Raw genomic sequence first — 24,853 nt, 5'->3', positions numbered from 1 at the left:
GCAAGCGGACCCAAGAAGTCCCCTGGGAAGCCATTCGATGCAACAGTTTTGAGATTCTAGTTGATCACGTGTGCGTATGTCCTACGTTAAAATGCCTTATTCTCAGGATTTAATTTACAACGGGGTTATTAAAACCCAATCAAAGACAGAAAAAAGCATGGACCAAAATATTGCCTGAATGCACTAGGAAGCTCAGCACACGCCCGACTTCCGGTAGAGGTATCGAACTTCCGGTGGCTTCACTTGCGTCGGGCTCGGAGAGCAGATATGCGCCATCCAGCTCCCTATTAGCGGCGAGATGTTTTGGTAGCGTCCTCCTATGGTTCCCTCTCGTGACGTCATTATCTTGCGAACAACAAGTTCAATGGTGTATGTAAATAGCATGGTGGAAGCTTGAAATCATTCCGCTCTCAAAGCAACACTGCCAACACCGTCAAAATTAAATTTCTTACATTCCTCTCATTTCCGTCGATGATAAATCCTTTGCTGACGTCACAGTCAGCATTCTGCTAATCGTGGAAGGCCGACCGCAGCGACGCCTTCGATGGCGCACGTCGCGAATAGTGGAGATGAGCGAAGTGCGTCGATGCAAGAGGCACGTGCAACGTGCAGTCCTTGGGAAGATCATTGCGGCACAGCGCAGCACTGAGCTAAATTTCAGACTCCATGGTCTTCCCAGAAGTGGCGCGCGGCACGTGTCTCGAACATTTAAACATTTAAAGAGAGAATTGTACTGTCCAGCGGCTCATCACATTTCTCCTCGTACAGACCATTCTCAGAAAGTTCATCTGGTAACACCAAGGACCAACCTTTTTAAATTCTCTCCACTGCAATTATCACTTTCAGAATGGAACTCTCTGCCAGAACATATTGTTACAATTCAAGACTCATCTGGATTCAGAGCTGCACTTGCTACTTTTCTCGATATTTAGCAACCTTTAATCCTGTTTTTTCCTTTCTTTGGTTGTTTTTGTTTGCTGCCAAAGCCCCCCCTTATGTAAAGCCCTACGGGCGCTTTAAGGGAACAATAAATGAAATGAAATGAAATTTCCCAAACAATGAATGTCGCCACTTTTCCTCGGATGGAGGGGCTTTAAAGCAACGGCGATCGCAACGCCGCCATTTCTCCCGCAGTGGCCGCTCCGAAAACTGCACGTCTGCACGTATCGGTTGAGGTCGAGTCGCGCAAGGGCCGGTGGTGCCATCTCGCAGTGCCATTTCGCAGACGCAATATAAATTAACTTCCCATGTTTTGACAAGTCGCTGAAGGGTGGCGCTGTTATCGTATTTAGTTTGGTCTCGGTGGACGCGAGCGGTCCGGGTTTCAAGAGTGAGTTTCCCAACTGAGTGTTTTAGTAACTTTGACTGGTATTTACCCTTCCCTACCCTGTAATGCTACATTCTAAAAAAAAAATAAAGTGTGAAGAGTTTTGAGAAAGTTGACCTTTCCTCGCACTTTGCGAAACACTAAAAAAATGCTTGGAGAAGACACTCAGAAGATCAGTAGAGTGCGTGTGTTTCTGTGTGTGTGTGTGTAAGGGGGGGGGGGGAGAGGAGGAAGGGTCGGAAACGTTGCACTTTCTTACTGATTTTCTATTCAGGAAGCACTGGAAATCGATTTCGCTACTTAGATTTTGTCAGCGGTGCGTAAGAAGAGCCGGGGAATAGTTGGTGCTCTGAGAATAGTGCGATTCCTTACTATCACTTTGATGCGGAACCAGCCTAACTTACTCTGTAGATGTTAGGTTTGTTAAACGGTTTTCCAAGATAGAGAGGCTTTAGCTACCGGCGCATTTCTGCTCGAAGGGGCGTGGCGTGATGCGTCTCAAGTGTTGTGCGCGAGCGAGCGGCCGCACGAGAGCGTCTCGTCCTACGCGTGCTCGTGCAGGATGCACTTCCACGCGTGGTGCCATTGTGCGCCGCTCGATGGCATCAGGCGCAGGGTACCGGTGTCACCGGCGTTATGAAGAAGTGGCATGCTATCGATTTTCTGTTCGGCACACCTCCCCTGCCACCATACCCTATATACAGTTCCCACGATGCACACCAGCAGCGGTGGGATAACGAAGCTGGCTAGTGAGGTCGGTCTATTAGCTTATTTATACTCATAACTGTACTCGCCTGCGCGTGCTTACGTGCACCCACACTGAGCTGACTTTACGTACTAGATAATAGACGGGAGGGAGTAGCTCTGACTAGAATGACTAAATAAGCTATGCTTTGGAGTATCTACACTCTAGCCATCTTGGTGCTTAAAATCATGATGGCCAGTTTTCTTAAGTTTTATCTGAAATAGCAGGAAACGCGTTTACGTCCGCCAGACATGTTAAAACTGTTCGCGACAAAGCAAAACGATATCAGCTGAGCTTCCCTAACGATTCGTATAGAGCTGAGGAAGTCGCATTTATTAATTGTGACGATCGACAGTTGCGTCTGCTCTGCACTAAGCAACAAGATGGCGGCGCCCACTAGCAGATCGGCGAATGGAGTGCCGACACTGTAGAGCAGCTCATTTAGTGGCTCTAGCTATTGGCGACGTGAACGATCGAAAGCGTCGCTGTGGTCGGCCCACCATAATTGGCCGAATGATAACTCTGACGTCAGCAAAGGATGTCTCATCGACGGAAATAAGAGAAATGTAAGAACTTCAACTTTGACGGTGTTGACAGTGTTGCTTTGAGAGCGCTATGATTTCAGGCTTCCACCGTGCCCATTACAAACACCATCGAACTTGTTGTTCACAAGGTAATGACGTCACGAAAGGTAACCGAACGAGGGCGCCACCGAAACATCTCGCCGCTAATAGAAAAAGCACGCGAAAAAAAGTGGGAACTGTCGCCTATGGCAAAAAGAAAGCGATGGAATTTCAAGCCATCAGGGAAAATTTGTAAGGTTTCAAGCTGTCGTGCCACGAAGTAAAGCGTCCTCCAAATTGCAAAGCCGCTGGATTAGAGCTCGCGAGTTATGCATCACCTGTTAGGGAGTTCACGTTCATTAGGAGTATAGTAAATAGTGTTTCTGACTGATTATCAGACTCGGCTCAGAAGATAACCTTGATCTCTTAGTACAAAATCTGTTACATATAGGGCTGGTCATGGTCTAAAAATTCTAACCCGATTAATCGCTTCCGATTAGTTGATTAATCGATATACCGCTAGAAGGTCTTCTTTTCTTGGGACTGGTCAAGTCCGAAGCCGAGCAATTAACCAGTCAAACAAAACTAATCATGATTAAAGCATTAATCGTTTAATCGGAAGGTTATTTGATGAGTTTCCTAGCCAACACGAAAACACAAGTGCTGTGTTAGCTTTGCGCTTCAATTCCTATCCCCGCTTAATTGTGTCCAATCTGAGCTCGTGGTACTGGCCTCCCACAGGTGATGTAGAAAATCAAGCACTATGCGACTCTCTTAGCTAGAAGGTGTTGGGAGACGTTTGCGGGCGATGGGCGCTTTTGCCTCCTTCTCCCACCTTGGATTGAACACGCGGTACGTAAATCACGTGACTTTCTGATCGAGCGGTGGGATACACGTCGTGGCCGCATCACCGTTCAGCTGGCACTCGCGTTGAACTTACGCTTTACCTAACCCCAGTCGAATATTGACGCAGCACTCGTTTTCAATGCGGAAAGCAAGTCGTCTGCTTACGCAGGGGTTGAGGTGACGTCAGAACGACGACGAGCTCTGATTGGAAGGATAGGGGGTAGACCTCAATGCTAGATGCCTTGAGGTCTACCCACTATGTTGTTCAATCAACCAATAAGAGCTCGGTGTTCTGACATCCTCACAACCCCTGTGCAAGAAGCAGACGAACTTGCGCTCCGCCTACGTACGTGATTAAGCAACGGCGGACAGGTTGTGGCGCAGACTTTTGAAAAGTGTCCAATGCTGAGCTGGCGCCATCAGAATGTCATATCCTTACGTACGGGTTTAGAGGAGGATGTTCACACGCTTCGATTGCTCTGTAGTCGGTTACAGGTGTCGCCACCTTATGCGGGATTTCTGCAAATCTGAGATGGCCCGTGACCGCAGTCATTAATTAGACACGGTCTTGAGCTCAAACGACGGGCGAATGCTCTGCTGAACTCTTGACGCGCAGCTCGCGTCCGATCGCTCGGTGGTACGCCTGTGCCTTCCCAAAAGTTGCCCATTTTGGCCACCAGCCGCATTGACTAGCAGCCGACCGAGGCGACTCCTGTTGACTGCCCTGGGACTATATAGATTATTCGCTTTGAGCGCGAGCTTCCAGCCTTTGATGACACGCACGTGCAGCCAAAGCCGCGGCATAGCCTTCTCTATACTCACAAAGCCGGTCGCATATTTGGAGCGGGAGGATCTGGTAGCACAGAGCATCAAAGAGCTATTTCTCGGGGAACCTGAACGTCAGCGCACAGCTCCTGCAGCGGCGAGGACCAGGAACACACTTGTTTGCTCGGGAGAAGTGTGACTGGCGCCGCAGCAGGGCGCCAGTCACGTGGCTCTCCTCTCATCCGTTGTCTGCCGCTCCACTTTTTCCATTTCGGTGGCCGCTTCTCGTGGCGATCTGCCAGGCTTTGCCACTATATACACATTCTCCACGAGGGCGCAGCCATGTTGAATGGCGTCACTTCTGCAGGTATGCGGTAAAACATCGTTTTGATTCCTCCATGCCGCTAAAAGGTGTTTACGACAAATTCGCGATTGTCACCCAATCTTGTTCTGCCACAACTGTAATTTCTTGCATATTCCATGCTGAAACATTTGAATTTTTTTAGAGCGCAGCTCTTAGGGGCCCGTTTCCGGCTTGAGCGGCGTCGCCGTCGCCGTCGCCGACGCCGTCGGCGTAACCGCGCGGTGCATTATGGGTAAATTTCCCCGCTAAATCTAGCGGAAAAATTTCCTCGCTAGATTTAGCGGAATAATTTCTCCGCTAAATCTTGCGTAAAAATTTTCCCCGCTAGATTTAGCGGAAAAAATTCCCCGCTATTTTCTTTCCGCATACCAGATACGGAACCCACGTGACTGAGTAGAGACGGAGCATTGTTTTTGACCTGTCATCGACCGGTGTTGTGTACCGAACGCAAGCGTCATAAACGCAAACAAATACTCCACGTCGTTGTTGTCCACACAGGTTTAGCTCTCGACTTAGCCGCTAGGGGCACGGCGGTACCGATCTCCTCTCTAAAAGAAAGTGCAAATAAGTAACCTGTTTTTTGTTTGTTTTTTCAGTAAAAGCGCGACCGAGAGAGATTCTTGGGACTACCAAGAGAGACAGGGAGGAGCGAAGCGAATACAAACGTCGCTCGACTAATGTCTCCTGACGCCTCGGTTCCTAATGACGGCGGAGTGCGAGCTGGAAATGTCGGGTGTGGCAAATTCGCCTCGCACGAGGGAGAGAAAGGACGATCGCCAAAATTACGCATTCCAGATTCCTGGAAGGGTTTAGAGCCAGGCCGCGCCACTGCGCCCCTTCGTGCGGCTAATGATCTGCCGAGCGCCTAAGCCGCCTCGTGGAACGGAAGTTTTCGTTCCTTGCAGATGTGCGAGGTCGGCAATAAAATAGAATAAAAAAAAATCAAGATATACTAGACATCCAGAGATAATAAGGATGATGAGATTAAATAACGTAACGATTTTCTTTTGTCACTGTGTATATCACGTTTCCGAACGTCACTTGGGGTGTAAAAATATTTGTATAAATAAACCAATAAATTGAGTCAAATTAAACATTTCCCAAGGTTGTCTTTAGGTCGTGCATTAATCATACTCAAATTTCATGGGTGTAGGTGTTCGAGAGAAAAAAAAATAAGACTAAGAAATTTTTTGTTTCTGTAAGGCCCCTTAGCAAAAAGAGGCCGTACTTCAAACGAAGTTGAAATATATTTAGTACGAATATTCATTTTGTATTTATTCCGTATTATTTTGGCCGCATTCGAAATACGCGCGTAATGTATTCAAAATACATTATAAATATCAATCAAAATATATTTTAGATATACCAAAAATATTATCCCTTCACACTCAAGATGCCATTTGTGCATTAAAAACCGATTACACGATTTTTTTTTATTTTCGATTTTGTCAGCAAATGGTGTCCCTGTGGTATTTGAAGGCACTACTATATACATCTCACAAAGCTACATTGGAAACGAACACAAACACAAACACCACGACGCACTGAACAGCTCATTCACAGTCCCGTTGACTGCTCTAGAGCCTTATATAGCCTACATATTGAAGGTAATCATTTTTTCGGTGACCACCTCTGCGCTTATTAAGGTTCCAAGTATTCGATCTTCTCCTCGGGAGTCTGTCAAAGGGGAAACAGTGTTTTGAAGTTCGTGGACGATATCTCTTAGTAAAAGGCATTGGTACAACTAATAACAATTCGGCGCAGTCCTTAAAACAATATCCACACAAACGGCTCATAAAATACATGTTATTGCTTCTCTGCGTAGAACCACTCAGGACGAAGCGAATCAAGGCAGTATCTTCACTTTAAAATACTGTAAACGACTTTATTTTCGTGAGGACCTAGTTCTCGCAAAGTTCGCGAATCGCCTACAATTCCGAAGAATAGGTCCCGTGAACAATTCCGGCAAAATGCAAAAATATTAAAATCTATATTGCGATCCCAGCGCGTCGCGAAAATTTGAATTAGCGAATCATTCCAAAACTCCAACTTTGACCTAAATCGCGAAATATTGAGCCCGCGAAAAATAAATATTTTACAGTAGTTGTTTTGCCTTTCCTTTTTAGTAGTTGACTATTTAATATGGTAGTTAATGTCACTGCATTAAAGTCACTATTCACATCACGTACAATGGTGAGTGTACACGTTCAGTGAACTAACATTGTGCTAATAAAACCACGCCAAACGTATCTGTTCACAGCACCTGCTGAAGCTTTCCAGCATCAGCAAATGTTGTGGTTGTAGTTCCCGAACCCCGTTTGTGATTGGTGTGCAAGGAACTGATCAGGTGTGTTCTTGATAGAAAAAAGGAAACAATAACATAAACTGGGCTGATTTATCAGTGCGATGCTGCGCAATTCAATTGATAAACTAATCAAATGTTGTATCTGCTTGAAGTGAACTTCTAGAAGGGGAGCTTTTCAATATTTTGGTAGTTTAAGTCAAACTACCAAAGTATTGCAGTCAAAAGGTACTTAGAGTATAACACAACAGTATTTACGATTTTCAGGTATTTTAAGAGTATTCTGCACGTATTTTTGATTGCTCCATTTTTTTAGGGTTGGAGTATATTTTGCATGAATTAAATAAATATTTCAAGAAATATACGTGAAAGGTATTTTGTGCCTATTAATTTAGTATTTACATATTTCAAAACGCATGAAGGGAACTTCAAATGTAGTTTAAGTAAAGGTATTTTAAAATGATTTATAGAAGTATATTTCAGTACTAAGTAAAAAAAAAGAAGTTTATATTTTCGGTCTATTTTTCGTGTACTTAAAATTATGAACTGTATTTCAAATACACTCAAATTAGAATGTGGTATATTTCAATTGTATTAGTTTTCGCTAAGGGGCACAGGGCAGAAAACGTTAAAAACCGCGTTGTGGTTTAACATGAAGCGAAAACGCGAAAGCTTCTTTGAGATCTACATCATTAAGAAGATCCAGGAAACACGAGTGTGTGTGGTACCATTTATGAGTACCAGAGTTAATCAGACAATTTTTAGTGTTTTCCTCCTTGTTCAAACAAAACAAAACAGTATTATTGGATCTATTCTTTTTTTCTTCGTAACGCCCAGAGGTATGAAGATCGAGTATGATAACTACAATATTTAAAGGCACGTTTGTGAAAAGATTCAGTGTACTCCGTTCATTGCTTTATTTATACGGATGCTTTCATGCCGGAATAAAGGTCAGAAATCCCTTGTATAGTTCGGTCATAGTTGTCAGTGACTGCGCGGTTCTGATTCGTATGGGCGTCATAAGGGGAAGCAATCCCTCCGTCAAAAATATAGGTACGTGCCCTGGCTTGGACGCAGTCGGCGAACCTCGCAGAGCTTTCTTATTTAAGTTTCGTAAAGGTGCGGTATAAAAGAAAGTAAGAAGAAAAAAAAATCTGAAGGACAGACATGTTTTGTTTTTTTTACCCTCGTTTCCAGACGAGTGGTTTCTGTATATAGGGTACGCAGGCGACGAAAAAACAGCATTTCAACCTGGAAAAAGTTATATATATATATATATATATATATATATATATATATATATGTCTGTGTGTGTATGTATGTATGTATGTATTTCTGGCGGCAATTGCCCTTTTTAACGAGCGTCTATAAAATAGACATGCCATATACAGGGTGGTTTTTTTTCTATTCTTACACATTTGTTTAAAAAATCCGTGAAAGCTACACTAATGCGGTTTGTACAGGTGGGTTATACGTCCAGGCGGACATTATGTGGGTGGCTAATCTTTGTCTTAGTCTTAGTCTTAGTCAACCTAGCTTTAGATATTTTGTTTTAATTGTTGGTGCTAGTTGGTGCATAATGCCGAGAAAACTTGAACGCGCAAACAGAGACGGTCACGAACAATGAGACACAGAAAAGTCCTAGTCCTGCCCGAGTTCCTCGACAAACAGAAACAACGGACACCAACAGACCTCAAGAAGCGTGCACGCGAGAGTATTTTTTCCACGCCTGCAATCATTCGTGCTTAGTTCATGCACTTGCTTCAGGTTTCTAGGTGTCAGCTGTTTCTCTTTGTCGCTCTTAATGGGTCTCGAGCATCCTCAAGTCGCTAGATCCTGTGAAAATATATAGCGCCATTTGCTCCCCGTATAGTTGCCATTTTGGACCATGAAATAGCAATTTCTTCTTGACACCTGCACCCTTAAGCCGGGAACACATTTGCGAAAAAAAGCCGAATTTTGTGCGAAAACCGCACATGAAAATCGCAGGGCAGCTAGGCTCCTCCCCTTTTCCGAAAATCGGGAGCGGTTCGAAAGATCTGCAGCGCCAGATATTTTCGCACGGCGCCTCCGAATTCGGGGCGGAGGAGCTCGGTGAGCGAAAGCCCGGAACAGGACGGAACGAAAAGATACGATCGGCTCGCAACATGGCGGCTCACGCAGCTTCGGAAGCAGCGCAGCGTAGAAAACCCCTTCTGTCTCTATCAAAGGGTGGTGGTAGAAAGGCTCGCGTGGCTTGCAACGAGGTTTTAATAGCTGAAGTTTTAAAGAGGCGCGAAATATGGGACGCCAGTTCGCCAGACTACCGAACAGCCTCCTGAAGTCGGAGCACGAAAACCGCAGTGCATTGCGATTTCCGCGCCGCGCATTCCACCTCATGTGGCTCGTCATCCGAAAATCGCATGCCACGATTTTCGCAGCCTCCGATTTCTCTCCGATTTTCGGTTCGGTTTTTCGCAAATGTGTTCCCGGCTTTAGTGAGCTTACCGAAATTCGCAGTGACAGGTTGTTTGACGAATACATTTTTATACTTCGTTTCAGCTTCGGTCCGAGCGCGGCCGATGTTATGAGCCGAAGGGCCAATCAAACAGCGAAACAGGCACAACGTCATGGCGTGCTCTCTGCAGTTGATAGGACCAGCCGGTATTCGCCGTCTCACTGTGTGCGCTCCTCCGTCGGCTGGTCCTATCAAGCGCTGAGAGCACACCATGACGCTGCGCTTTTTGCGCTGTTTGATTGGCCCTTCGGCTCATAACATCGGCCGCGCTCGGACCGAAGCTGAAACGAAGTATAGTATACCAAGGTTCTGATGTCCATACGCCGGGGAAGCAGTCGTACATCTTCGCACCGCAACCGCCGCGGCATCGGTGCTTGGCGGCATTGAAAAATATTTTTTCCGCTCTTGAAATATGTAAGAAGAACAATATCATTATGAGAGATCTGTAGATATTAGAATGATTGATAAGTTGATTGCTGTAAAAAATAATTGTGCGAAAAATAAAGAAAACAGAAAAGCAGCTCTCCTACCACAAATGGTGTATCCGTCTGTTTTTTTTTTTTTTTCCATAATTTTTGTTAAAAAAACATTTTCGGTTCTGGTCTTGTCTGTAAAATGACTGAATTTCTGTTGCTCAGCGAACCTGTAGTAATTCCCCCAGCGTTTTATATAAAAAAATCTGTTTCTGCCCCTAAAAATTACAAAGTTTTTTTTAAAAAAAAGAAAGCTGGTTTCTGTTTTGGAAGTTTGTGAAAATTTCTTAGGATGTGAGAAAGGTTTTACAGCAAACTGTGTCGCAAGTATTCATCCCGCCATTCAAGTTCTAAATACACAAAAAGGGGAAAAACACGATAGATTGAACTCACATATACAAACAGAGCAACACACAACACTAAAACAACAACAACATCGCGCAACAGACAATCCAATCACGCATCCCTCCTCTACGCATGCCACATTCACCCGATAGCTGTCTCTGAATTCAACTTGGCCGGTGACTGCGACATTTCTCGCATAAAAGCGTACAGGCTGAACAAATATTACACCTGCTTAATATGTTTCCGAAATTTTCACATTGAACAGTTTATACCTTTTAATCCAGCGCCTCGAGAAAAGCCACAGCAGAATAATTAACTAAAATCCATCAACTCACTTTTAATATTGATGTGATGAATCATGTTACAAACGTACTATTGGCGCTGATTTTAATTAGAGGCTATAGGAATTATTAGATTTTAGTTAATTATTCAGTTAACGCGACGATTATTCTCTCATCTAACATCCTCCGAACCTCAAAGCAAATAGGGAATGGACGGCATTCCTCAGGTAGCACAACAGGTGGGGTCCATGTGAGCAATGAGGGCTCGGGCGGCCCCTACGAAACCCACGTTGGTCACACGTGGGCCCGGCGTGGGCATGCCTAATATGGACTACCCCCGCAGTGCCGCTGTGGGTTCCACCACGAATATGGGAGGGAGGGCACGGTCTACAAACTTTGTGGCGGCAAAGTTTGTAGGCTGTTAAGGAAAAACACCGTTTTTTTAGTGTAATGATACAAGTATCTTTAGGCCGGTTATTCATCAAAAGTTTGCCTTCTTGACGAATAACACAAGTTCTGTATTTCAACCGATAAACTTTGTCTTTATTTCAGTCTTACAAAAATATTTCCTTATTTTGACCAAAATGTTTTCGGATATTTCCCTTTGCATCGCAAACATTTTTTTTTACAGTTCACAGTGCCAAAGACGTTTCTATTGAAGAGGAATGCTTTCAGTACGACGACACCCCATAGCGATCTTGGTTCGACTGGCTCAGAACGACCCTTTCGAAGCTTCAAGGATTTGATGGGGACCAAAATAACAATCGCCTTGGAAAAAAAAAAAAAAAAAAAAAAAAAAACAATCGGAGAACAAATCTCTTTGCGAGGTCTCGGTCGTCCGTAGGCTGGTATCCGCGTTCGTGTCCGGCTAGCAGGCAGCGAAGGCAATTTCTGCTCCATGTTTCTGCAGACAGTGAAGCTAGTGTCCGCACAGTGTCCTTTGTATATTGTACTAGCAGTAAGACCGCGTTTTTTTTAATTTTTTTGTATGGAGTATATAGATACATTTTGTTACGGGCACCTCCTGCCGATGCCGCTGTATCCCCCCAAAGGCGGGTTCACACTGCTTATGCATCATACGAAAGACACTGTGTACAGAGATTCGAATGCGAGTCATCGCTAGATACGTGCTTTGAATGCCGCGTGGCAATAAGTTGGAGGAGGAAACGTGGCACGGCGGCATTCGAACCACGGACATTGCGGTGACTCGTGTTCGTGCAGACTCTCTTTTGTATGATGTACGGGAAGTGCGGTACCCCCGGCTTTGTGCAATTAATTTCGAAAGGCGCTGGCCCAGAACCAATCTCCGAAGTGGGCACGTGTATACACGACGATTCCCCAAGCGCCAGCCCGTCTAATTGTGTGTGTGCGCGTGTTTATTTATGCGTCAGAAAGAAATCGCTACATAACCACTCGCTGTTTCTCAGGAGACGAAACTTGATTGGTCGGAACCGGCCCAGATCTTCTTGGAAACGATTCAACCGTGCCGGCACGTAATCCACCCACTTCGAGAGCTCCTCCGGAGTGTGGCGAAGAATTTAAGTTTGTTGTTTAAAGGAGAGAAAAACACGCGAGCCTTTTCAATCTAGGCTCGTCGTACATGAGGATACTGGAATCGTTCACTCATACAAACAAGGAAGACCGACGAACGGCGTAAAATCTTCCGAGCTGTATTTTTTTTTTTTTCAGTTTTGTTTGCGGTTTTATATTTAGAGACGAGCGACAGACTGCAGTGCTGAGATTTACTCATCGATATACCATCACGCGTTCGGACGGACTGACACTCGGGGTATCATTTTCACCTACACAATCCTCAAGCTACATACTCTTCTTTTTTTTTAAACATAATAAGGTTTCACGCAGGCATTGTCTATGCAACTCCAACCTTTCTATCATGATGTGTTCAGTATAAAAATAAATACCGGTGTTAGCTTTATTCTACTACAATCCACCTTTTCGATAAATCGCCGGTTCGAAATACTTTTGGGCCGAGTAGGCGCGTGCAAACCACGACTACTAGTACAAGCCTATCGCTTGGAAACTTGTAATTTTCGTTTATAAATAGCGGCCTAAACGTTGCAGTTGTAAGGCACATCTTTAAAGAAAGACGTAAAGGGAAATGTTGAATTACAGGCCCATTTCAATTTTATCCGTGGTATCTATCATGGAAAAGTTTGTCTTCAAAACAATGACGTCTTTCTGTGAGAAATCCACTTTACTCTGTAGTTCCCTGTACGGCTTTCATCAAAACGCAAGCACACAATCATTACTCGAAGACCTGTCCGATCACATCCACGAAAATATTGATCGTAACAATTTTGTGCAAACTCTTTTTCTAGACCTCAAACAGCATTTGATAGAGTTGATCACGGGTTGCTTGTACATAAATGACAGCACTTTTGTTTCAGAGGCACATTCAAGGATTTCCAGACTGACTATATCTTTCAAGGCGTCAACCGCTAGTAAATACTGGTGATGCTAAGAGTAAGTTGGTGACGCTTTGGTGGAATGTTCCCCAGGGATCTATTTCAGGACCTCTCCTTTTTAACGTATATACTACGTTAATGAAATTGGGAAGCTTCACTTTTCCTCGCGGGTATTTCAGTACGCCGACGATACCGCTCTGGTTTTATCTGAATATGATGAATTCGAAGCTGCATCATCTCTTCCAAATTACATAGTCTACCTATTGGCGTGGTTCACTAGCAATCACATTTTTGTAAATGTCGATAAAACAAAACTGATGTGCTTTGATAACCCGCACAAAATTATAAAATTTGCGGACCGCCCTTAGTCCCTCACTTATCCACCTATAAAAACTGCAGGTGCGCAAAACTAGAATACGTGCCATCTACAAGGTATCTCGGCGTGCTTTTCGATTAGTATCTGTAGGAGCGCATGTAGACTACCTGGCAAGACGCCTACGAACGATATCTGCTTATAGATACCGCCTTCGTTTTCTAACCGATGCGCGTACTAGATATAAGACATATCAGGCACTGGGGGAGTCTATACTATACGATACGCAATAGCGGTCTACGTTTCCTGCTCCTATTATAAAAAAGAGAAAATTCTATATTATTCTGCGAAACATAGAAGAAACATTGGATGTTGAACTAAGTTTGCTGAACTTGAAACTGACCTAAAGATGTTGTCGCTACGGATCTTGCCGGTTGACAAAATGTAGTCTATTCTATATAACATTAGTACACAATTATTACAAATACACGCTTAAGCGTCCCCTAAAAAAGCAAGCTTGTCCTGAGGAAAATAGGACGTATCGTTCTGCTAAGGGTTTACACAAACTAATGTAAAAGGGTACGCCTTTTTTATGTTCCATATTATTATAACATGTTGCCAGTTAGACTTATGGAACTTCATGGACTGTTATTTTTAAAAAGGTGGATTCACTGTTTACAAAATAAACCGATTTCACCAGCCGATCGGCTCATTCTATTGTAGTTGGCTGAATCGCGAATCATGAGCCCTTCGATTGCACTACCGGTGGTCATTGCTTGACACCAGGCAATACACGGAAGTCTATGGAAGAAACACACAAAATAAGGATTATTGAAGCCTGTACGCAGTGCTCGAAGGCGTGTATTTTATGACGTGCTGCGATCATTAGCTGTATTGAACCATGGTTAAAAGCGCTAAAAAAAGACGTACATAAGATAGAAGACAAACACGGGCGCCCGTGTTTGTCTTCTATCTTGTGTACGTCTTTTTTTTTAGCGCTTTTAACCATGGTTCAATACAGTCAACACCAACTAGCCCAACAACAAGTTCTTTTGCGATCATTAGATCGGGTGCGTGAAGATCGAATCGGCCTTTGTCAATGGTTCAAACTCGATTAAAAAATCAAGTGTGCAAAAACACCACCGACTGTGCCGGTGTAGCTTGCGCCAGTTACTAAATAAATGACACGTTCAAGAAATTAACTACACGCTCCGAATTTTAGTTCGTCACAGAAGCCCTCACTGCAGTTCAAAGCAAAAGCTTTCAGTAGAAGTACTCTGTACAAGCGCTTGAAACGATAGTTACCCGGTAAAGGCCTTCTAACTTATCGTCTGCTAAGCTCTGATGACGTCGAGATCACGAACGACTCCACATTGACTCTCGGCAGCAGCCCTTGTTCCATTGAAGTGCATCACAGTTTATGTCCAACAAAGTCGCAACCCTCAAACCTTAACCACAAAACATATATTAAAAAAATGGTATTTTAATGCTCTTTATATTTTCACCTGTCGATCAAGGTAAACACGATAAAGTTTCATCGTCGAGAGCAACGTAACTATGGTCAGAAATTGCAGTTTTCTCTCATTTCTCCCCTAGAGTGCCATGCATTAGCCGCTGTGTCAAGCGATGGCTGCCGGTGGTGCCCCTCGACCCCTGCAAGACAAACCCCAATCCTTCCGTAATCCAGCCTGCTACAATAGATTATAGGATAGCCAACGTTTTGGCTAATACGCCTCCGCTGCCGCGATGCATCTAGGGAACTTTAGTATTTTTGCAAGTGTCGACCTCGCTGGATCTTTGCGCCTGCAGAGCATGAATCGACAGTGTTGTGCACTGCAGCCTGTCTCCTGCTATGCCTCTGTGAACTAAACATGTGACGGAGTCACGCGTGCGCCGAACGCTTGGTGAGATGGGTTACTGCCGTTTGGAGAAATACATGAAAACGGTTAGGTTTTCTTTTACTCGAGTGCTCGTTCACCCGCGGGGACGTTCTTTCAAGTGAAGTCCTAACGCATCACCAACTATAAAAGAAACGCAATAGGCGAGTGCTCTACATCGTCCACAGTCAATGAAAGTATGAGAACGTCAGGGCTTTCCTTTCGAACGCCCTGCCCCCGGCAAATGCTCGTTGCATTCCGCCGTGCTTGAGCTGTGAGTTCACGCTCCAAGCTCATACCCGTTCAAGTGCTACCGAAGGTACGAAGCTCAAACTGGAAGTGAGACAACTTAACGACCCGTCTCCCGTCCTCACTTTCAATGCCTGCAGTCGACCGTACACTGATCGGCGAATTACGTAAAAGAGCCGACTGACAAGGTTTACAGCGATTGACTCTAAAGCTTGCTGGCATATCGTTGGCTCAGGTTTTTGCCCAAGTGGAACTATACAAACTATACAAACTTGGCGCGCGCAGACTGGCCCATTTATCTTCCCTCGTAAAGATTCCCAGCCGCCAACCAACTTCGCCCCACAAACCGGGGTCGTAACTCCCCCGCGAACATTAACCTTCGGCGACACCGGGTTCGCGCGGAACAATTTTTCATGCCGCGGGATCATGGTCGGATGACTAAGCGCTAATGGCGTTTCCAGAATGGTCTCTCGCGACCCCAGCGCTCCGCAGCGACGCGCCATCTTCTTAAAACGCTTCTGTTTCGCAACATATTCGTCTATATTGTTATACTTTTACCATTTATTTCGGTCTGCTTGTTTCGTGGAATATATATATTACCTGTAGATAAAGGAAAAAAAAAAAAAAAGAAGGCGAGGGAGTCGAGTATTTGACACGAGCTCGCGACTTTCATACTCCTCTTCACCTTAAGATGGACCACAGAGAACGCTACCAGCCATCCCAGCCAATCCAGCGCCGAGAACTTGTCACGTGACTGCGTGCCTCGCGCTTCGCGTCGGGAGGGTGCACCCTCCCGAAAGTCAGGTGACACTCGCACGGCATGGGATTTGCTCCGACGACTCCTACGGCGTCCGCTTCGGTCGTCGCAAATTGAAACGGAGTAGAATTTCTATAGGCAACCCTTTAGTGTCGCTTAGAGCTTGACTTATGGTTCACTTTACACTGCAGCCACGCTCGCGACGTTGATGCGTTTAAGGTGTTAGTGTTCTGAAACTTGTTTGTTTGTTTTAGTTTTCTGTTTTTTATGCGTAACCCAAAACTTTGAGCTGTCACCTCTAATCTGGGTGGCGAGCTGCCATGGGGCCTCTCTAGGGACCCGGTTCCTGCGACGACGTTGTTCGCACGTGCGTGACAATTTCAGCGAGAGAGCGCGGTGTCCACGGTTGCTTCATAAAGCAATCGGGCATGTGGTTTCATAAGCTCCGTAATTAAGAAAAACGAGACGCATATACCTTCTTTCTGCGATGGATATGGCTTTGCCTTCAAGTTCAGTGCCACGCCCGTTCCTTTTCGTAATAATTAGTGGTATGGGGGGGGGGGGGGGGGGGGGGGTACGCGAAGAAAGATAATTTAGATGGGTGTCTGCGCAAGCCGAGACTGTTGGGCCGGACGACTCCCCGAAGTGAATCGTTGCAGCCCGCTGTCTTGTTTCTACCATATATGCACGGTACGTGCGGTCTGCCAATTTGCATCTGTAGCCCTGAGCTACAGGGCACAGGTCACGGCGAAGAATAAAAATCAACATGATTCAAATCGGACCAGTCTTACTGCGATGATTTAAATAAAAACCCTCCCGTAAATATATTCCCGAAAATATTTTTATTCACCATTCGCGTGTCGCTTGAAGCTTTTTACGCGCATCTTATAAAATGTAAATCGGTGAATCATCGAACAAGAAACATTTATGCAAAAAGCGGTGCTCGTCTTAGCAAATCGGAGCGTTGAGCTCGAGTTCTGCCTTCCAATTCGTTGTCCAGATTGCAACAACATCAGAACGCAAAAGGAGGAAACACAAGCTAGAAAAGTAATGTATTTTTTGCAATCGAGTCAAAACGAGCAAGAAAAAAAAATTCTTTTTATCTACTTAAAAAAAAATCAAGGCGTTTCTCTTTTAGTGATGCGAAGATTACATCAGTAAAACGTTGCTGATTAAACTGGTACTTTACAGTAGTTCTTTCTTTCGCATTAATTGTTTTCAGTGATGGGGCGAACTGATGAACCAATAGAGCTGCCATGTTGGAAAATACAGCTAGCCGTAAAGAATCCCTTTTTTCTAGCTACAGTGATTTTGAATCACGGTAGCTGTTTGATCTAAATCAAATTTATTTGAATTAACTCAATTAAAATTGAGTTTAATAAAAAATGATTCCTATAAATAATTTAGGCTTAAATTTAAAAAAAAGGGAATCTGATTTAGTCTTTTTTTTTTTTTCTATTTTGCTATACAGGCAAAGGACGAGGAAAAGTCGGATTCACGCGAGAAGCGGCGCGGATGGAAACCTCACGCGCAAAGATTCCACGATTCGGTGATGTGCCGCAACCTACAACGCGCTTTCCCGTCTCCCGTAAATAGCGTAAATATATTATGTAGACAACCAGTATGTCGGTACGTACCAAAATAACGTATCGCGTCAAAGGGTCCTTTCTAAGAAACCATCGAGCAACACTGGCGGCCGCCCTTTCTTGGATACGACGCCTGTGATTGGATCCGAGCCCTCGCAGAACGCTGACGCGCCACTCATGTACAATACCATAGCCTCCTCTATACTGACAAAGCCTAGCAGACCGCCACGAGAAGCGGCCGCCGAAATGGCAAAGGGGGAGTGGCGGACAACGGATGAGAGGAGAACCACGCGACTGGCGGCCCGCTGCGGCGAGACGCCGAAACACACTTCTCCTGAGCGAACAAGTGTGTTTCGGGTCCTTCCTCTCCGCTGCAAAAGCTGCGTGCTGACGTTGAGGTTCCCCGAGAAATGGGTCTTTGATGCTCTGTGCGACCAGACCCTCGCGCTGCAAATCTGCGATCGGGCACTTTATGGCTTCGTCGTCAAACTGCCAGGCTATGCCAATACCTATATGCCAATACGAGCTCGGAGTAGGTAGTCGAACAATGACGGATTCGAATAATTTACTCAGCTGCTACTAGATTGCGCACACTTTCGAAAGAGGGTCTGTTGAGTTTCGGCGTGTCGTTAGCCCTCAAGTCTCGACATGAGGTCAATGTCTGCGGAGCTGGAACCGAAATAATTGTTGCCGAACAAATCATTTGGGAAGTGAGGCCCGCCATATCTTTCTGCACTCCTGTGATCACACTTACATACCCATATTTTGTCCCATTTTGCGAGCTTCCACTCCCCGGAGCTATAAGTATAGACGTTTTTTGTTTCCTGTCGTTCTCAGTCACGTGGGTTCGGCGTCTGGTATGAGGAAAAAAAGAAATATTCAAACTTTTCAGCATGGAATACTCAAGAAAATATACGTGGGGCAAAACAAGAATGTACGACACTCGCGCATTTATCCTAAACGCCTTCCAGCGGTATGGAGAGATCAAAACGATGCTTTACTGCATGCCAAAAGTGACGACATTCAAGATGGCTGCGCCCTTGTGGAAAAGGTGTATGAGCTGGTTGTACATATATTTCTCAAGGTATACGTTTCCTCGCCAATCTTTGTTATCGTGCTTGTGCGAGTGTTTGCGTGTGTTGCATGTACTTGCATGTTTGCGTCTGCGTTTATTTATTCTCTAGCGTGTTTTGTTCTTTTCTGGGTAGATATGTTGACTCATTTGTGCAGTGTGGTATACATGCACTGGTGACCGTTGCGTTTTGTACGATCGAATTGATTAGAAAGTGGATATGCCTAAAAGTGAGTGCGGCGCAGCAATAGCAGTCGCTGTCACTTGTGGCGAGAAGCTGCAGATTTGTCTTAGAGAATGTTGTTTGCTGTAGATAAACCTGGCGCCATCTTGACTTCCATGGCCAACGTTCTGAGACATGGAATAATAGATCTTTTTTTTTTTTTTTTAGGAGATATCGAAATTCTAAAATGGTTTGCGTTCTATGACACTCATGCAATTATAGTCCACGTCAACATTACGATCTTTTGTCACGCGCTCGAATGCGAAAGCCAAACTGATATTTTACGACTGTGATCTAAAATGTTCCGACGGGGAACATTGCGATCATTTGTTGCTGTTCGGTTCAAATTATCATTTTTGCGCATTTATCGGAGGAACGCCGAGGGAGGGATGTCCCAGAAAGTTGGGGATGTCCTAATCCCGATTCCTTCGAATCTCTTGTTTTTCACTGTTGATAAGCTCTCTAACATTTGTTTTCTCTTATATAATCCGGGCAACTTACGGGGATTCTTCTTAGTTGCCGAACGAAAGTTAGTACCAACCTGACACGCGTCCCGCTCAAAATCTAATTCTCGTTTATGATTGTCAAGCGGAAAGGCTAAAAACGCCACGGCGTGTCTCTCTCGGGCGCCCCTATATCCTCCAGCGTACCCTCGATCGCTGCCTTCCGCCACGTATGCTCTGCGGGTGCACGACCCAACTGTACGAGACGAGCCCAAGTATTATCGAAGTCGGGAAGCGCGCGCTCTGGACGCGGGACATTTGGAAATACTTTCCTTCCGTTCTCATTTATACACATGCCAATTTCACAAAACACGGCGCCGAGACTTAGCTTCCGCTAAAATTTGAATCCATGCTTTACTATAGGGGGAAAACGAAACAATGAAAAATAAAGTCGTTGACCGGACGGGAACTTCGCGACAACTCACCGAGTTTACTCGTTCTCTCCTTTTTCTGTTTTTCGGTGGCCTCCTCTAATGGTTGGCGGCGGCTCAGGCAAGGAGTACGATGACCGGCGCCGGCACGGCCTGGGCGGCGCATCACGCCATCGCCTCTGCTGCGCTCCTGCTCGGCCTGCTGTGGCTGCAAGGATGCTCTGCGACAGGTAACATGGGGCCGTGTCTTGCACCAGCTCTCTCTTTCTTTTTCTTTTTCTATGTCGAGGCTTGACTCTCTTACGTACTGTTGTTGGATTCAAGAGTGGTGGTTTGGGCGAGTTGGTTTGACATCTTATGCAATCTTGTGCGCAGCAAGGACGACGGCAAAAGGGAGAACAGTACACAACAAGGCGCCTTTTTGTGTCCTGTTATCCCTTTTGTTCTCGTCCTTGCTGCGCACAAGATTGCATAAAATGTTGGATATCGCTGTCCCTTTTATCTTCTGTGTTAGGCCGCTTGATTGCCTCGAGGTTGGTTCAGCACGTCAATGCGAAGCGCAAGTTCGTGTGCTTCTTGCACATCGGTTGCGATGACGACAGAACGCCGTGCTCTATTGGCGTCTTGAAGAAATAGGGGATAGACCTCAATGAGGTCTACCCATTATCCTTACCAGGCACGTAGCCAGGGAGGGCCTGCCCCCCCCTCCCCCCCTCCCCGAAGTCTTCCATTTTGCTGAGACCTCCTTTCCCCCCCTCCCCCTCATACAGCATTTTGTCATGGGCGCCTCCCCCCCCCCCCCCCCCCCCCCCCCCCGATACAAAATCCTGGCTACGTGCCTGATCCTTACAATAAAAGCCAATCAGTGATCGGCGTCCTTCTGACGTCACGGAAGCAGACGATTTGGACTCTGCAACGACACGGCTGATCTATAGTAACCCAAATTATAGGTAAAAAATGATGTTTTTCACCAAGTTAGCTCTAAAATTTAGTATTCAGTTTCTTTTTATAGAGCTCAGCTCTTAAGGCCCGTTCGCACTCTTGCGACCTCTTAAAACTGGGTTCCTTCCCTTGAAACCTCTCACAACGAGAGGACACACTGGCGCCATTTATTGGGTTGCAGTGTAAACTTGGCGGTCCGGCATATTTTCTGTTTCTCTCGCGCATTATCCTTTTTTTCTTGGCTCGAAAAACGTTTGCCGACGTTATAAACGAGCCTTTCTTATAGGTATTACGCACATTTGACCTCGGAAATACCGCAAAACCTTCGCTCTTGTGAAATGCAGTTCCAGGGTCACCGCATAGATGGCGCCAGCGTGCCAGTGTGTTCTCTCGTCTTAAGAAATTTTAAGAGGTTCTGACAAGTCTCGTCTCTCTCGGTCGTACTCGGTTGCAAGAGTTTGAATGGTCCTTTAGGCTTATGTTTCCGGGTTGAGCGGCGTCGGGGCGTCGGCGTTGCTGTCGCCGTCGGCGTAACCGCACGTTGCATTGTGGGGCGCTTCCCATAATGACGCCACACTGACGTCACGTTTGATGTGACGAGGGTGAAAGTTTTCAGCAAAATTTGGCGGCAAATTTTTTTGCTAAATTTAGCGAGGAAATATTGCACCAAATTTAGGGAGGAAAGGGACGTCACGTGACCTCAAAAACAATTCAGCTTCCCCGCTATATTTAGCGGGGAAATTTCCGCTTAATTTAGAGGGCAATTTAGCGAACATTTTCAATTAGGGAGGGGAGCAGGAGAGGAGTAGAGGGAGCAGGGACATGCCCTCTCCTCCTCCTCCTCAAGTGCTGCGCTCTAATTCGGCATTACAGAGAATCGTAAACGTCTTTCATTTTTCCCCCTTACTGAAAGATCCTATTAACAACACTAACAACGTGACGACATATGTTGTAGTTTAGGCAGTTCAACTTGTTGTTGACGGCTCACAAGACGTTTGATGGTGTGAAATGAGAGCTGTCGAAGCTCACTCCAGAAAAACAATAAAAATTCGCAACCTACCCATTTTTTTTTATGCAGTGCTTGTTTGATCTTCATTTTTTTTCAACATGCGACTTTGTCCCACTGGAAAGCAGGAAAAAATTTTTGGCGTTGATTTTGACATCATCGTTATTTGCCGTTTTCTCGATGACTATTTCAAACTAAAAGATAATAAATAGCACGCCCCAAATAGTGAATCCCGGGTATTCCAAAAAAAAAAAAGCTTGTTGGGTAGGTAGAAAAACCGCCGAAGCTCTCGTTCCAGCCAGCTTTTATTGTCTCTGTTTTCATTCTACTTCAACTTTGTGTGTAGTACTTGCTTGTTTCTGTCGCTCTCTCCCCATCTTATCCCCGTTCTTCACCAAAAAAAGAAACGTCGAATTTTGCCCGGCGGCGTTCTCCCTGCACGTGGTGTCAGAAGAGCTGCTGTTGCGCCACGCTCAAAGCGAACGCGCCGCTGTGCGAGGTTCGTCGGTTCCTAGCCGCATATTCGCTCCTTGGAGCTCAGCCTTTATTTTACCACTTGTCGCGTAAGTTCATTCTTTTCGCTCTTTATATTATTTGATCAACGGTTTAACCGTTTGCCGGTCTGCGTTTGTCTTTCTGCTTTCCTTTTTCTGGGCTCTCTTTTGTTGTGTGCCTAATAAGGTGTTTGTTTCTTCGCTCTTCTCTATATCTCATGTCTCTTCCCCTGTTTAAGGCATCCGCTCCATGTTCAGAGTCTTGAGTGTGTAGGTCCCTCATTCCTTCCCTTCTCTCTTAATTCCTAACATTAGCTTGGTCCTTCTCTATTTTGCTTTATGCCTTTTTTTTTAAATATCTATTTCGCCTTCTGTCTTCTCTTCGTCTTTTTCTCCACCGACCTTTAGACCCGGCTGTCGTTCACTCCTGCTTTCGGTGGGGCCACTTCCTCGCTTCACAGCCCACGGGTGTCATTTTTTAATAATTTTCCTCTTTTTAGATATTGCATTACTTCAACGTAAAAGGCCTGTCTTTATAAAGTTTCGTTTTATTTATTTATTTATTTATTTATTTATTTATTGCTTTCTTTTCTCTTTTGCTTTTGCTATTTTGCGTGGGGACGACTTCTGGGGAAAAAATAGTCGCAACCCCGCAGATCCTCTTAATGGCTACTGCGCAACGACACGGAATCATGGGGAATTAGGGAGAAGCGTGCCGGGAGACCCGCAAAAAGAGAAAACGATCCTTATTCGGTCTTGCCTAACACTGGAAAAACAACGAGGACGGGTGCCGAGATACTGTAGGGTCACTAATGATTAGAAGCGAGAGAATGGGAGAAATATAAGAGAAACGAAAATACTGAGGCAAAACCGTATGACTGTAGCACTGTAGTCTGTTGCAACGTAAGATTTGCGGGAGAATATGCTCCTCGTCCAGCATGTGCTCACTGCCTTCCGTCGTGCTTTGGCTAAGCGCGCGCAGAAGTGCTATGTTTTGTGTATGCCAACGTTTTATGTTTTTGTGTTGACCAATGTTTTCACATGCATTCTTTTTTTTCTAAATTGTTTAATGTTTTTCATTCATGCCACGGTTCCACATGAAAACATATTTCTTGTTCCCCCCCCCCCCCCCCTCCCCTTTCCCCGTAAAATGCAGCGATAGGCTCTCCTGAGCTTTGCAAAAAATTTAGAAACTTATTTTTTTTTCTTTTTTTTTTGTGAAACATTGTGGTTTGAAGTCAGGTATTTATATTTGTTTGATTTTAGGGGAGCATTTGTTGTTTTTTAAGGGCTAGGCAACAAGAGCCAAGAGAAATCACATACCTTTTTTCCATGGTCTCTGACAAGCACAGATTGTGCTTGTAACTAATTTATTCGGGCGGAGGTTTTCTATTCCTCACAGGGACAGCCAACTCACAAGCGAAGAGATCAAAGAGCATGTCCACTGGTCTACTGTGAACGCCGAAATCTTTTATTAATAAATGGGGGGAGGAGGGTGAATAACGAGACGGCGATCGTATTCCACGACGTCCTTTGATGTTAGTCAGTCCCCAGAGTCTCGAAAATGATTATTCCGGTCTGCTCGGCATCGCAGATGACAAGACTGGTTCCCATTCAGCAATCTAACATGTTTTCGGGCATGGCCCAAAGGCGCAAAAGCGAGATTGAAGCGAGAACGCGCCCATGAAATATGTAAATTTTGTACAACGGTGCGTTTGAATATTGAGGAATTCACATTGGACGGACGACTATTTTAGATATCTTACTAATTTAGCTTTCAGAAGTGCTTGTAATGAGATGTAAATGTCGCCGAAAAAAGCGAGACCAATGACATTGAAATATGTGAAACTTCCTACCGCGCCGGAGACCTCTTTTCCCGGTAGCTAAGTATAATGATTATAGGTAGAATTTATTAGGATCGTTATCACTGGAGCTTTAATTGAGTAGTGTTCAGTATTCGTCGCTTTTAAACTGACGACGTTATATGAGAACCCTGCACGGACCTCGCTTGCTCGTGTTGGTCACATCCATCTCATCGAGTTAGCAGAGTCAGAAGCACAAGCGCGAACGCGTGGCTTTCAGATTTGATTTCCTTTCACAAGCATTAGCGAAAGGAAAGCAAATCTTTGTTTTAAACAACTCCTGAGAGAGTGTACAAGCCACACCGAAAAAAAAGCCACCCCTTAGAAACATTTATATCTGACCATATATGAATATTTCAGACATGGCCATAAAAAAAGTGGCCACATATAACCTGATATGGTATATCTGCCAGATATAGTCTAATATTCCTGGCTAGGTATGGAAATACGAGATCTGGCTAAGTATGGAAATTCGAGATCTGGTCAGCCTGAAATCAGCACTTTATATCTTTTTATTGTCTACAATTCTCCCAAGCGCCCCGGCCCGCACTCAAGGAATTATGGGAACGGTGATCCTTGCTCCCTAGTGATCGCTAATTTGACCAATTCCATGGTTACACAATTTCGAGTGTAATACCTAGTCACCCTGAACAAGTGTCCCAAA

At 44.9% G+C, this 24,853-nt stretch overlaps 1 protein-coding gene across 1 annotated transcript in view; it reads left to right on the top strand.

Annotated features, from left to right (window-relative positions):
* The window catches only part of LOC8025447, a 140,071-nt gene that overhangs the window by 3,540 nt on the left and 111,678 nt on the right, over nt 1-24,853 (top strand). Inside the window, exon 2 of the mRNA XM_042289275.1 lies at nt 20,007-20,115. Within this exon, the coding sequence (XP_042145209.1) occupies nt 20,007-20,115 (109 nt within the window). The remainder of the gene's footprint in view (nt 1-20,006; nt 20,116-24,853) is intronic.

Source organism: Ixodes scapularis, unplaced genomic scaffold, assembly GCF_016920785.2.
Source record: "Ixodes scapularis isolate PalLabHiFi unplaced genomic scaffold, ASM1692078v2 PGA_scaffold12__126_contigs__length_90152505, whole genome shotgun sequence".
In the NCBI taxonomy this organism is placed as follows: Eukaryota; Metazoa; Arthropoda; class Arachnida; order Ixodida; family Ixodidae; genus Ixodes; species Ixodes scapularis.
Note: the sequence above shows the minus strand (reverse complement) of the source record. Positions and strands in the feature narration are given on the sequence as shown.